Source organism: Myotis daubentonii, chromosome 2 (assembly GCF_963259705.1).
Source record: "Myotis daubentonii chromosome 2, mMyoDau2.1, whole genome shotgun sequence".
In the NCBI taxonomy this organism is placed as follows: domain Eukaryota; kingdom Metazoa; phylum Chordata; class Mammalia; order Chiroptera; family Vespertilionidae; genus Myotis; species Myotis daubentonii.
The window spans coordinates 11,252,197-11,267,105 of record NC_081841.1 but is presented as its reverse complement, the minus strand read 5'-3'; the positions used below and the strand labels follow the sequence as shown (position 1 = coordinate 11,267,105).

At 45.0% G+C, this 14,909-nt stretch overlaps 2 protein-coding genes across 3 annotated transcripts in view; one reads left to right on the top strand and one right to left on the bottom strand.

Moving 5' to 3' along the window:
• The window catches only part of FBXO7 (F-box protein 7), a 28,055-nt gene extending 16,141 nt beyond the window's left edge, over positions 1 to 11,914 (top strand). For both annotated transcript variants that reach the window (XM_059681734.1, XM_059681735.1), the window contains exons 6-9: positions 3,022 to 3,117; positions 4,598 to 4,774; positions 6,891 to 6,928; positions 7,883 to 11,914. In XM_059681734.1, coding sequence (XP_059537717.1) covers positions 3,022 to 3,117; positions 4,598 to 4,774; positions 6,891 to 6,928; positions 7,883 to 8,275 — 704 coding nt within the window. In that variant the 3' untranslated portion in view covers positions 8,276 to 11,914. The remainder of the gene's footprint in view (positions 1 to 3,021; positions 3,118 to 4,597; positions 4,775 to 6,890; positions 6,929 to 7,882) is intronic.
• Positions 11,915 to 12,054: 140 nt separating this feature from the next.
• Positions 12,055 to 14,909, bottom strand: part of SYN3 (synapsin III) — a 387,944-nt gene continuing 385,089 nt past the window's right edge. The window contains 1 exon segment of the mRNA XM_059681741.1: positions 12,055 to 14,811. Coding sequence (XP_059537724.1) covers positions 14,679 to 14,811 — 133 coding nt within the window. The 3' untranslated portion in view covers positions 12,055 to 14,678.

The following is a 14,909-nucleotide window of genomic DNA, read 5'->3' as shown; positions in this document are numbered from 1 at the left end:
GGGACTGAAAGGTATCAAGTTCGATTCCGGTCAAGGGCATGTACCTTGGTTGCGGGCACGTACCTTGGTTGCGGGCACATCCCCATAGGAGGTGTGCAGGAGGCAGCTGATCGGTGTTTCTAACTCTCTCTCTTCCTCTCTGTAAAAAATCAATAAAATATATTAAAAAAATATCTTGAAATTTGATTTAAACTCAAGATTGTAATTCATGCAATAAAGATGTAGAGTTTAGCTGCATATTTTTTTTATTCATTATCAAGTTATGCATGTTTTATTATAGACTAGAGGCCCAGTGCATGAAATTTGTGCACTGGTAGGGTCCTTAGCGGCTGCCGGCCAGGTCCTCCCTCCCTTCCCCCAGCTGGTCCTGCCCCCTAGTTCCCTGGTGAACTCCTGGAGGAACTCCCGGTTGAGGGGACAATTTGCATACTATGCTTTTATTATATAGAATAGTGAGTTGCATACATATGGACTGGGGAGGGAGCAAGCATAAATTGATTATCTACTGATAAATACTAGGCACTGTGTATATAGCTTTAAATTTTAACTACACTTAACTGGTGCAGTGGTGATGTCTTCTTTAAACAGGTGAGCAAACAGGTACAGATCAGAAGGTTCAAGGTTATACACTTGGTAAATTTATAGCAAAACTGAAGTGGGAACTCTAGGCACAATTTGACAGTGTACATGCTGTAATGTGCATGAAAATCACCTGGGGATTTTATTAAAATGCAGGTTCTGATTAAGTAGGTCTGTGGTGGGTCCTGAGATTCAATATGTAGAAACATTTCCCAGGTGATTTCAATACAGGTGATCCATGGACCACACTTTGGTAGCAGTTTAGTGGCTAATGTGAGTGCTTAGGAGCCCTACTTAGCCTTATACCCTGCTCTGCCACTTACTCTAAGACCTTGGATGGGCTCTATATCTTGTCCTGTCTTTAAAGTGGGAATAATAGTATTTATCTCTGAGGGAGAATTGCTGATTCTAAAGAAGGCTTGAAAACTGCTCGACACGGTTGTAGTCATGTTATAAACACTGTTTGTTACTAAATCTAAGCTCCACAAGAGCAGTGCCCCACTGCATTCCCAGTGCTCAGAGCAGATTGGTAGATATCAACACTAATAAAAGAGAAAAATGGTAATTGGCGTACGAGCTACCCTTTTCATTGGCTAATCAGTTAACTGCCAACAAGATGGCGGTTAATTTGCATATGTAGGCACAATGCAGGGAGGCCAAAGGGAAAGCAGGAAGAAGCCCCCTGCCACTGATAGTGATCAGAAACCCAGGGGGGAGCTAAGAGCTGGGGGGCAGGGCCAAGGCGGCCCTGGGGCCGCCTTGGCCCTGCCCCCCAGCCATGATCAGAGAATCAGGTGCCTTTTCCGCCCTGGCCAGTGATAGCAGGAAGTAGGGGTGGAGCCAGTGATGGGAGCTGGGCACTGTCGAAGCTGGCAGTCCCAGGAGCTAGGGGTCCCTTGCCTGGGCCTAAAGCGAAGCCCACGATCGTGGGGCCGCTGCAGCTGCGGGTCCCCGCTGCCCGGGCCGGACGCCTCAGCCAGAGGCGTCAGGCCTGGGCAAGGGGCCGATCCTGTGATTGGAGGGTGATGGGGGTCAACGCCTGAGGGCTCCCAGTATGTGAGAGGGGGCAGGCTGGGCTGAGGGACACTCCCCCCCCACACACACCCAGTGCACGGGGATCAGCGGAGCCGCGAGGCCTCCCGGCACCGGCATCAGTGTGACAGGGGGCAGTGCCCAAACCCCCTGAACCCCCTGATCGCCCTGCGGCTCTGTGTGCGACAGGTGGCGGGGCCACAACCTCCCTATCCGCCCTGCTCTGTTCGGGACAGGGGAAGGCGCCCCAACCCCCTGATCAGCCCTGCTCTGTGCCTGATAGGGGGGAGCTCCCCAACCCCCTGATCACTCTGCGGCTCTGTGTGTGACAGGGTGCAGTGCCCCAACCCCCTGATCGGCCCTGCTCTGTGTGTGACAGGGTGTGGTGCCCCAACCCCTTCCCCCCCCCCCCCCCAAGGGGTCCTGCTCTGTGTGTGACGGGGTAGAGCCATAACCTCCCCTTTGGCCCTGCCCTGAGTGTGAGAGTGGCGGCACCCCAACCCCTCTGATTGGCCCTGCTCTGTGCGTGACAGGGGGTTGCGCCGCAACCTCCCCATCGACCCTGCCTTGAGTGTGACAGGGGGCGGTGCCCCAACCCCCCAATCGGCCCTACCCTGAGCGTGACTGAGGGTGGCATCGCAACCTCCTGATCCTCCCTGCTCTGTGCATGACATGGGGCGGTGCCCCAACTCCCCAAATGGCCCTGCTCTGAGCCCGACCAGGGGCTGCACCTAGGGATTGGGCCTGCCCTCTGCCACCCGGCAGCAGGCCTAAGCCAGCAGGTCGTTATCTCCCGAGGGGTCCCAGACTGGGAGAGGGCACAGGCCGGGCTGAGGGACCCCCCCTCCCTCCCCGAGTGCACAAATTTTTGTGCACCGGGCCTCTAGTCTATAATAATAAAAGGGTAATATGCTAATTAGATCGGAAGTCATTCCAGACATCCTTCCTGATGAAGCCGGGGTGGAGGGAAGCCATCCCGGGTCCTAGGTGCCTGCAGGTGGCCTGAAGGAAGCCAGCCCGGGTCCCAGGTGCCTACTGGCAGCCAGAGGAGGGAAGCCCGGGTCCCAGGTGCCAGAGGGAAGCCGGTGCCGGCAGCGGGGGAAGGAAGGCCTACTCTTGGCACGAATTTCGTGCATGGGCCTCTAGTTCAGTATATCTAGTGTTCCCTACCAAATGATAGCCTATGAGCTGTATAGATGGGTACAGCTCACTTCATTTGATACGGGATCTTAGCTTTCAGAGTCTCACGCTATATACTCCCTAATCTATTGGAGATTTTGATTTATATCTGTGTTGGAATTATTTGTGAAAATTTATTTACCTCTTTGATTGGTTTGGCTGAAGTAGAGGATACCATTTCAAGTTTTTCCACTTGATTTTCTATTTGATTTTTTATTTTAAATATTCTAGGGGAAAATGTAGCCAACATCTACAAAGATCTTCAGAAACTCTCTCGCCTCTTCAAAGACCAGCTGGTGTATCCTCTTCTGGCTTTTACCCGACAAGGTGAGAGGTGATAAATGATCCCAGGTCACATGGCTAGAGAGAATAGTAACTTTAAAGCACTGTGCTCATGACTCTTCCCTCCTTTCTCCTCCCAGTGAAATTCTGCTCTGATTTTAAGACTAAGCTTAAATGTTAATTCCTTAAATGTTATTCACTCCCTCTTGGTAGTTCCATAGCATTGTGTACATATCTTTATTGTAGCTCTTTATTCAGTGTATAATAATTGTTGATATAATTTCTTTCCACCCAAGGTTGTGAATACTTGAAAGCAGGGAATATGCCTTATTCACTTTTGTATTCTCATGGCCTAGCACAGGGTCTGGCCCATAATACGTTCAATAACACATAAATAAATAATGTATAGCCTGTAAATTGCATCTAAGTTTTTTTTTTAATAATATTTATTGGGGCTCTATGCTAGGTACTTTGTATATTTCACATGTGTTCTTAATGCTAACAACTTTGAAGTAGCTTTTATTCTCATTTTATAGATGGTGAAACTGAATAATTCAGTGAGGTTTATATTCACTCAAGATTCTTGTATAGTCAGCTTTCTCTTATTTGTGTTGTAGTAAAAAATACTTAAAAATCGCAGTGACTTGCCCTGGCCAGTGTGGCTCAGTTGGTTGGAGCATTGCCCTGTACACCAAAAGGTTCATAGGTTGACGCTCAACCACTGAACCATACCGTCAGGGCTCTACCTCCTTTTTTTAAGCCTGCCTAATAGTAATGGCTAACACCTGAGTGCTTATTGTGTGCCAAACATTGTTCTAAGCCAGCCGTGGGCAAACTACGGCCTGCGGGCCGGATCCAGCCTGTTTGAAATGAATAAAACTAAAAAAAAAAAAGACCGTACCCTTTTATGTAATGATGTTTACTTTGAATTTATATTAGTTCACACAAACACTCCATCCATGCTTTTGTTCCGGCCCTCCGGTCCAGTTTAAGAACCCATTGTGGCCCTCGAGTCAAAAAGTTTGCCCACCCCTGTTCTAAGCACTATATGTATTAATAAATTTAATTCCCAACTTAGTGAGGTAGATAATGTTATTAACCCATTTTACAGATGAGGAAATTGAGTTAGGCAGACTTTAAGTAACTTGTCCAAAAGCACACAGCTAATAAGTGGCAGCATTGGGAGCCAGTTATAAAAGCCAGTGAATTATCCATTTTCTGTAGTTGAGAAGAGAATTAAAAGAAGCCATTGACTAATATCTACAAATTTTCAGAATTATTTTTTCTATCTGTATTAAACAGTATTTGTCTTTCCACTAAAACGGGAACAAGGAAGGGGCTTAGTAGTAGTAATCTAGTTAACCTGGGGTTAAACATTTGTTGTAGATGTGTGTGCTTGGATAATTGAGACCACCACCCAGTTTGTTACCTCTCTATAAAGGAACGAGTTGCCCGCTTTTGTTCAATGTGTGGGGAAAGCTGGATGTTCTTTACTCAGAGACACTTGTTCTTTTTCTCCTTTTAGCACTGAACCTCCCAGATGTATTTGGGTTGGTAGTCCTTCCATTGGAGCTGAAACTACGGATCTTCCGACTTCTGGACGTTCGTTCTGTCCTGTCTTTGTCTGCAGTTTGTCGTGACCTCTTTATCGCGTCAAATGACCAACTTCTGTGGAGGTGTTTATATCTGCGGGACTTTCGAGGTGATTTCCATGATGACATGTTAACAAGAAAGGGGCTCTTTCTTACTGAGTTCTTAGTTCTTAATGATTCAGCTTGCCAGAAGTTTTTAGTTATAGGTTTTCTTTTTTAGGGTAGCAAATAATCATAACATACAGCCTATAGTAAAGAAATTCTAAGCTTCATAAACCTTTGCCTATGTCCTGAAAACTCTCCTCAAATAGCCACTTAGACTAAGTAGACCGTCAGGATAGAAAAATGGACGTGAGATAGGCTTATTCTCTATCGGCCACCCTCAGTGTCTGACTTAGAAATCCACTGCATTTCTAACTACTTCCAGGTTGTGACCAGAGTACAAGTGGACAGAGTCTTGCTCTGCTGTGGCAGGCGTGTTGCTGGGGAAGCTGTATTTCTGCATTGTCACATTTAAGGTGACCTGGTCATCATTGCAGCAGTGATGACTGGAACTTGGGGCTGGGGAGAATTCTCCAAAATGTCACAGGGTTTCCAGATACAAGGCTGGAAGCCTGAGTGTGGAACTTCTTTTCGGTCACCACCATTTTACTACCTATCAGTGTTAAACTGTGGTTTGACTCTGGGTGGGTCACAAAATCAATTTAAGGGGTCATTTTACAAAAAAAAGACAGGAAAGTCAGCAGCACTTTATAAAATAGGAGTAAACTTATATTTTAGTTATATAGATACATAAATGTAAAAAAATCTTACATCTTACAGTGTAAAATAAAAAAGTTTGAATGATGGTGCTATATATGATAATATACCACTCTAGTAAACATGTATGGGTAGGTTCCCTTCCTCTTTTTTTTTTAAAATTAAAAGTACATGTAGAGTCATTTGGATTGTCAAAATTTTTTTCTTTTAAAGCTTCAAAATGTAGAAAGTGCAAATGACCTGGTTTTTCCTTGTCTTCCTTCTTGATTCCTGAGGTCCTCATTCTTTGTTTCTGCTCCTGAATCCAAAGTTTAAAATGTTATTTTGTCCCTGGAGGCAGGAAATGTCATCTCAGAAATTTAAAAAATTATAGTCAAAATGAAAAGACAAAATGACCAACATATATGGAAGATCCAACCAAAAAAAAGCAGGCTATGATAAAAATACCCATGAAAGGAACAAATACTTTTTACTTGTATATTTGAGTTCAGGTTTAAAATACAATCAGTCTCTACCTCATTTCCAGATTGTGGTCTACAAGCTCATTTGTAAGCTGAGTGTTCATATTTTTTTCTTTCTTTTTTTTTTTTTTAAATATATTTTATTGATTTTTTTACAGAGAGGAAGGGAGAGAGATAGAGAGTTAGAAACATCGATGAGAGAGAAACATCGATCAGCTGCCTCCTGCACATCTCCTACTGGGGATATGCCCGCAACCCAGGTACATGCCCTTGACCGGAATCGAACCTGGGACCTTTCAGTCCGCAGGCCGACGCTCTATCCACTGAGCCAAACCGGTTTCGGCCCATATTTTTTTCTTGAATTTCCCTGTACATACAATGTTATGGGGCTGGAGCTTTTATAACTTTTTCTTCCATGCCAATGTAATAACATCTAGAGAAGACATCACTATCTTTTATCCAAACTCGTCACTAAAAGGAGTTCTTTTCCTCATTTCACAGATTTTAAGTAAGTACATTGAAAATTACTTAGTTATGATCAAATTTCTGAGAGTCGAATCATTCAGAACATGTTTGGGAGAAAATCTAACCCAATTCTGGAAGAAAACCTTACCAGCTTGACCTCCAGTAATGACCATGAGCTGTAATACAGACACTCAGGTTGTCACCTGGGTTAGTGTGACATGAGACTTGGGGTCAGAAGCAGCTGACACACTAGATGGAGTTAGTGGGAGACGGTGTAGTGTGGGTCAGTTAGCACAGGAGAGAACAGCTGTGCAGCCCTCTGCATCCCTGAGGGAGTCACTGCATTGAGCCACGTAGTACAGAGCAGTGCCGGCTGCCCTCAGCCGTCCAGAGAGGATCTGAGTTAGGTTCAAGAAAGTATAAATGGTAGTGTGTGTTAAACCAAGGATGGATTCGTTTCCTTAGGACAGAAGCAAACTTGCTGTTTCATGCTGGATGAATGAAGCATTTTAAACCCTTATTTTTTGTTTTTCCTTTGTAGATGGTACTGTTAGAGTTCGAGACACAGATTGGAAAGAAGTAAGTGTTTGCAAATATCAAGGCTAATGTTCACAACACAGAAATAACTAGTGGACTAGTATATTATGGGCAGTTTTCACTTTTTTATGAAGTAATCTGTTTTCATTAAATTTATTGCTCATTTTCAGTAAATGGAAATGTTTTCAACTTTTACTTTAAACTCAGTCCGTTTTCTTGTAATTACACAGGAAGTAAGTTTTAACACAATGATTATTTTTCACCTTAATAAAACATTCTCCCTTCTTCTGTTTCAAAGAAGATTTTTTTAAAGTGAGTTGCTTTTGTGCTGGAATAGTGTTTAGCTGTTCTGCTAGTTAGAATAGTACATTAAGAAAAGAAAAAGTGATGTTATTTTATTTGCTGATGCCTACTATAAAAGACGTTGATAGGACTGAGAAAAACTTGGGAGGAAGGACTAGAGAAGAATAAAATTCAATGAAAGTATTCAAATATGTACAAAATATGCTCCATCCTCTAAAATGGGCATCTGTTTCATCTTGTTTAAATTGAGATCTATTAGGGACACAATTTAAGTGAAAAATAATAACCTCACCCCCCAACACCTTTATATTTTATGGCATGATATTTTCAACAAATATTTAACTTTGCTACTTTAAAAAAGGCTGACTTAAGATTGCATGTTAGCTTGGGCACTCTGGGTTGCAGTCTTGAAAGTACATGCCACTCAGCTAGCCCTCCTTTGGATGTATTGTTGCTCCAGGTTGGCACAATTGCTCGGTTGCAGTGTAAAGACTAGAGCTCATCGGTATTGTATTCAGAGCCACTACCTTATTCGCTTACAAAGAAATGGTGAAAGTTCGTTTCTGTGCACTGGTTTTTGGTCTGCTTGATAGTGTGGGAAAAGGAAAGGACAGCTCTGTACAGTGAAAGCAGGTTGGAACTTTGGGGAGACATCCCAATCACTTACCAGATCCTGTTCTTGTTTTTCTTCAGTTGTACAAGAAGAAGCACAAACAAAGAAAAGAAGCTCAGAGAATTCGGCATATGATGTTCCTGCCGCCGTCGTCACCCCACCCCAACCCATTCTACCCCAATCCCTTCCACCCCAGACCTTTCCCTCCCAGCTCGCTCCTTCCTCCAGGAATTATTGGTGGTGAATTTGATGAAAGACTAACACTTCCCTATGTTGGGAACCCAATCAATTCACTCATCCCTGGGCCGGGGGCGGCACCCGGCCAGTTCCCTCCACTCAGACCACGTTTTGATCCAATTGGCCCACTTCCAGGACCTAACCCCATCCTGCCAGGGCGCGGTGGCCCCAATGACAGATTTCCCTTCAGACCCAACAGGGGTCGGCCAACTGATAGCCGGCTACCATTCATGTGATTGACTTGTAACCCCACTCTGGAGCTTGTTTGGTTTTGTTTCTTAAAACTACAGCTGTCATCTTGTCGGGTTGTTGACCTCTAGTGTTTTCCGATTGTGGTGGTGAGGAATGTACTCACACAAGCCTTTCAGTAGATGTATTTAAAGCTCCAGGGGTGGTGAGGCCCAAAGGTTACTTCATGACAAGGTTGGCCTTGGGAATAGTTGGCTGCTGACTTCCCTCTAGAATGAAGGTTGTTCACCGATAATGTTCTGTACCAGATTTTTAAAAATTAAGTATAAATTACATGGCCGTCTCGACTTTTATTACAGAAAGATATGTAATAAATATTCAGAACAGCTTTACAACATTACTTGGACATTTAAAAATGATCAGAGAACCTATTCAGTGTCATCAAATTGTTGCAAGGGATTTTAAACATTTTCATGGCCCCTTTTTCCAAATGAAATCATTTGCAGAAGCTGATTTATAAAATGACTAAAGCAGAGCTAGTTTGGTTGAACTGAACTTTGGACACCCACCAGCTCAGTCCACCTCCTCCCTGGCCCTGCAGCTCTTCCTCAGAGTGTGGGGTGAACTTCTGGGCCCTGCAGCAGCACTGCTGGCGGCCATTGGGTTATAGGGACTCGGAGTGTGGGGTGAACTTCTGGGCCCTGCAGCAACACTGCTGGCGGCCATTGGGTTATAGGGACTCTTGTTTTGTTTGGGGCTTCTTCTGGAGTGGAATTATGATTTTTTTCCCTTGTGTTTTGACACTTGGTGCCTAATTTGTAATCTAACTAGATGACCTCTTTTAACAACAAAGTGTTACTGCTTTGAATGCTGGTCAGGTACTTGTTTTTCAAAGATAGACTCTTATTTGAAGAACATTTATTTTTTTTTTAAGAGTTAAAATACACAAAATTCAAGGTTTATTTTTCCTACAAGAAAAAGGTCAAACAGAAATGTTTTATCATACAAACAACTGTGAAACATGCTATAGTGACAAAATCTGAATCACAACACAGGAACTAAACATTATTAGTATCTGCAGAAAGTATACTGGAATATTGCCACTGTCTTCGTGATTTTAAAAATCTGTTTTGCATATAAGGAAATGGTTTGAAATGTTATGTGCTGCAAGAATATTTTGAGTCCTACATACATGTGAAAATATTTTTATTTTTATGTTTTGCTACACATAATAGTGTTGTTTTTTCATCACAGTGAAGAAAATTCAGTCACTAATGCAATTATCCAGAGCCATGTCACCGTTAATAGCTTAATGTGTAGGCAAAGGATTGGGGCTGTTGACATTTCCATGGTACTGGGCAATGGTAGCTCTAGGACAGCTTTTTAAAAATAAGTGTCCACTGGACGCCATATGGCTTTAATTGGATCTGGGCTGAAAGAGTCACCTTGAAGCGTTGATGGGTCCAAATATACCCTAGTTCTCCTCTCTGCCCTTGTGATGTTAGGTTGCACGTGGTGTGTATGTGTGTAGCTGGCGTGGGAGGACACAGTGAAGCACCAGATACTATAAAACAATGAGTTTTTCAAATCCAGAGTTTTTGAATGTTCCTTGAGAGGTCTGTGCCGGTGCTGATGTCCCAGAGAGATGGCGCTGCTTTCCAGCCTCACCTCGGCCTCACCGGCCCGAGTTACAGCCCCTCTCAGTTTAGGTATGGGCAATGTGCCATATGCCTAAATTTGCAGTCCTCTCACAATAGTTTATTCTTAAAACAACTCCCAAAGCTTTTCCTCTTGAATAGCTAAATTTATAGTTAGAAGCTTGTAAAATCTATGTTCTTTTCATTAGCCTGGGCTGTTGAGCTTTATATATTGCTGGTGTGTAATGAGAAGGAAATCATGGTTTGGCGGTAGCCCAGTCCCTGATTTTCTGACATCACTTTGATATATTGTAATGGAAACAAGACAGTTGAGAGTACTGCGGTTACACATTTTAGTACGATGCTGTTCTATATCATTGGCTTGTAGTCTGAACGACTTTCTGTGACCCTCTTTAGTTATTTTTAACAGGAGCTTGCTCCCCTCCTACCCCTTTCTTTGTTCCAGATGAAAGATAAGGTTTGGCATGACTGGAAATCAATCATGGAATGTATCCTCTCTTTCCAGCTTAAGATTTTATAATTCCTTAAGGAAGACAGTTGAGTTCTGCCCTCTTACTCTTGCCTCTAATTCCTGAGATCACCGCTTAGTCGAATATCTATCTCTAATTCTTATTCTGACGGAGCTGGACACGTTTCCCTTTGCTCTCTATACACAGGGCCCAGTGTCAAGGTTTGCCTCCCTCCTGCCCGGGGCAGTAGCTCCTTGAGGAGGCGCCGGCAGGTCCCACTTCTCTGCTGGGCCGTAAGCATGGTTCATGCTCCTTCACAGTCTCCAGCTGACTAGATGTGGAGTGGATACGATTATTGGGAAGTACTAGGTAAGTCACCTGAAATCAAGATTTAATCTCAGTGTCTCCTGGGATCCCCCAATAGGTCCTGGCACTTAAATTTCTGCTATTCCATAGCGAAATATTGAGAGGCAAGACAATGTTAACTTTCTTCTCTAGACTCAGTGAAAGACCATGAAGAGTAGATACATAAAATATGAGAGTTTGGAAATTGAAATTAAAAATGGGAGGACCGATCAGAATAAAATTGAAGGGTATTTAAAATTCTAAAGGAAAACATTGTAGGAGGAGTGTTAGTTGTAGATTGGTTTTCCCTTAAGGAATGCCTCACTGTTTCTAGCCATGTCCCTTTCTTGGCCTGCTGCTTGAGAGCCCTGGGCACAGGACTAGTGTCGAGGTGTCATCAGTTTGGCTGCGTGTTTGCCTGGAAACAGGGAGCTTCTGTGCCCTGTGTGCATTGTGTTGGATTAATGAACTGATTTGATTGCTTTTTGTCTAACCTTCCATTTTGTCACTGACCAAACCCACAAGTGCCGCCTTCTCTGAGAACCTAAATATTGGTGAAACCCTGAATTTAATCAGTGGCTGCTTAGGAGTCAAAGATAGCTTTGACACTTGCTAGGTTAGTAACCAGCCAGCCTGCGCTCCAGGATAAAACATTTGGAACATGTGGAAGTGCTCCTAGGCCATGGCCTAGTCCTCCAATAGAAATCCTGGCGTTATCTGTAATGCTGAGCTAACTCTAAAACAGAACGAGCTACCACCTGCTTTGGGAGCTCCGCTGCTCCAGTGCAGGGAGGGGCAGGGCTACAGTGGGCTCTGCTATGGAAAGCTCTGCCCTGCTGTGGGCCTCTGTGCAGGGTGTGGTCAGGATGGGAGTCCAGGTCCTGGGTCTTCTCTGTGCAAACTCTGGTGTTGTCCTGGTCTGCTCGCCCCAGCCTCTTCTGACTGATGCTGACAATGGCACCTCATCTCCCCCACCCCCACCCCCAGGAACTCACCTCTTTGGGCTGTGCTCACCAGGGGGTGGTCTTGTGACCCCTGAGCCTGCTTGCTCCCATTCCTTTTCAGACTCAGTTTAGAGTCTGCAACCTCTTCCTGAGGGTAAAAAACTGCTACAGATTTTCTTTAGCTTATCTCAGTTTACTAATCCCTATGCTGGTTTGATTCTGTTCCTGGGCAAATGACTTCCTCACATTGATACACTTAAAAATAAAACAGACTTTTTCTTCAGTCTTAACATATGTTTACATTTTATTAATTCCAACCTGAACATGTCCTGACCACCTACTGTGTATCAAGCAGTGCTCTGTGTTTTATTCACCTAGTCGTTCACGATGAGATACCTACACTAACTTGCTTTCCCCTTGTAAACCTTTCATAGCAAATTCAAGTGAGAACTGCCAGCAGGTGGTTGATGTTCGGGCTCTTGGGGTTTGCTATTGTATTTGTTACCGTGTGTGAAGGCTCGTCACCCCTGAAATGTTGGAGAGGTAGAACTAAGTGCCCCTGAGCAGGAACTGAAGGTTGGCAGCGAATGTCGAATGACAGAGAACACAGGGAATTAATGGAGGAGAAACGATGTATAGTCGATGTCCCGGAAAGGCTGACTTGACATTTAATCAAACAGGACTGTTTGCACACACTTCGAGGACAATCTGGAAGAAGGTATTTTGTCTGGCTGGTGGAGCGGTCTGTTGAGGCTGTTTAAATCCCTGCTCCTTGTGCTGTACTTCACCACAATACACATGCATCTGGCATGTTTCAGCCTCACCAAGTCAGCTTGGAGGGGGAATGCAAGCCTTTCTTTGGATCAAAACGGTGAAACAAAGCCAACCAACCAACCACTTTTTAGAATTGCCACAGTGACTACCTTCACCCCTGCTTTTTGTCCTTTCCCATTTAAAAAAAATGTCAGTTATTAAAGTTAAAAGTGAGAAAACAGTCCATTTGGGGGAGTCTCTGGTCTCCACAAGACCATTGTTGGTCTCAACTTTCATACACAGGCCAGCAGGAACCTTAGGTGTTGGTTATAAACTAGTGCTGTGTCATGGAGCATCTGTGTATGGCTATACAAAGGAGTTTGTGCTACTCTACTTGGACTATCTGGGAGATATAGTTTGAATGTTGAGATGTTTTTATGGACAAGGGACAGAATAAAGGAAAATGGGAAAATTAAGCCACAGTCATTGTTTATGGAGCCACTAATTTTGCTCACCGAGAGTGGGACCTGGGTCTGTTATGAATCCACACAATCCTGCTTTCAATAGCAGCTTTCCCAGACATCTCAGCTCAGGGTGCCAGTCTAACTCCCACATGCATGCAGGGAGATGACAAAGAGAGGTTTGGGTCTCGACCAGAAATTCTGACCCCGTTGGTCTGAGATGAAGCTAGCTGTGCACAGCCACGGCCCACACTTTGAGAAACTAGCCTAGTGTCCCTTTGCTGTGTGTTTCAAGCTGTATTTTATTACTGAGAAGTGGGTGAGATTGATTGACTTCTTTCAATGTTTGTCTGTATAAGCGTGATGATTGCCTCAGGTATTTTCTGTGTTCTTAAGCTCCTAAAATGGTGGGGGTGGGCTTTGCGGTGTTACACTTGCCCTCAAGTTTTCTATCTTTTATTTAGAATGCAGGCTAGGCCACGGACACTTTCATTTTTACCTCCTCTGTCCCTTCCCTGTGAATAGTGAGGGGAAGGCATGTTTCAAGTCACAAAGGGGACTGCAAAGGGATCACAAGGCTCTGTTCTGGACCAGGAGTGTTTCTAGCACCAGGTGCTTGGTGATGTGGGACAGCCCTGACCGGTGATCACGGGAGGTCGTGTGCTGTACGGGAAGGAGCCTGGGATGGGCATGAGGGCTGTGTTCTCATCTCTGCAGTCGACTTGTTCAAATAGGTTTGGGTTAAACAGCGAAGTCTGATGTCTTTACATAGGAATTTCAAGAGTCGACGTATAATGTGTATGACCAACCTCAAAAAGAAATATAGACAGTGTTTCCCCAACATGGTTGGCCATGGGACCCTTTTGTAATGGAGAAACCTGCCAGCATCTTGCTGTGCAGTTTGTGAAATGCCGACTGGAGGTTATCCTCCTCCCAACTTTCTGAGCCTGTGACATTAATCTGATTCTCTCTGGTTCCTCATAAATCCTTGAGGAGTAAACAACATTCCTGGTGGGAATTCACAGAGAATTCCTGGTGGTATGCTAGTAATAGTGGGTGGAGAAGCCCTAACCTAACTCCTTCTTCGGGAAGTGAGGGCGTCGTCCTCATCTGGGAACTAGAAACCATTCCTGAAAGAACCTGTGCTCTGCTCTTGGCTGTCTGTTCTAGTGGGAGCAGCAGCCCTACCGTCTCCCCTCGGGTCTCTGCTGTGACTTGAAAGGCCCCATGGCCCCACGTGTCTCACAGGACGTGGCTTTCCCTCGTCATCAAGATCCCACCGGTGGCCAGTTGTGATGGGCCCTTGCCTGCAAGTCAGGTGAGGTCTCCGATGAAACTAGCATGGAAGATGGATGAGAGGCTCCCCTAGCCCGGCTTTTCTCCTTTTGTTTGCAAAACACTGTCAGTAGATTATTGCCTCCGATACTGCTGAGGTCCGACTACAGTGTCTGCATTTGATGGAGGTGGGCAGGCCTAGGGGGGCCTTTGCCCAAAGGCAAGCAAAACACTAACAGGTATGAAAACTAGCCACACACAAACCTCACGGGGTTATCTGTGGCCAGGAAGCAAGCATCTGTGGGGGAGAGGGGTGATGGATGTCCACCATTGAGGCTCGTTTTGAGGAACCTGGAGGCTCTCAAAGGCCCAGTCTCAGCCGGACAAAGCTTGAATGTCGTGGAGAAGGGAAGGGGACACATACAGACCCAGTTCCTGGGTCAGAGGCATTAGAAAGTATAGTCTCAGGCCCTCCATTCTGTTCCCATTAGAAATCGAGGCTGAGAAGGAAGATGAGTGGGGAGAGGGGAGAGTGTAACAGCACCCTCTCCCAGGCTGGACCCCGTTAGTCAGAGAACAGGCTGGCAAAAGACTTCCTCAGGTTGCGGATGGTTTCGGCCTTGGCCTCGTCTTCGCTTGGGGTTCCACGCTGGGAAGTGTCCGATGTGCTGAGGCTGTTAGTCAGGGACTGGGATTTGCTGAAACAAAGGCAGGGAGTTTGGGGACGACCAGGCCTGGGCTCCTGAGGAAATGTGTTGGAGGGGGGGGGGCTTGCCTGGAAGCCAGGTGGGTGAGC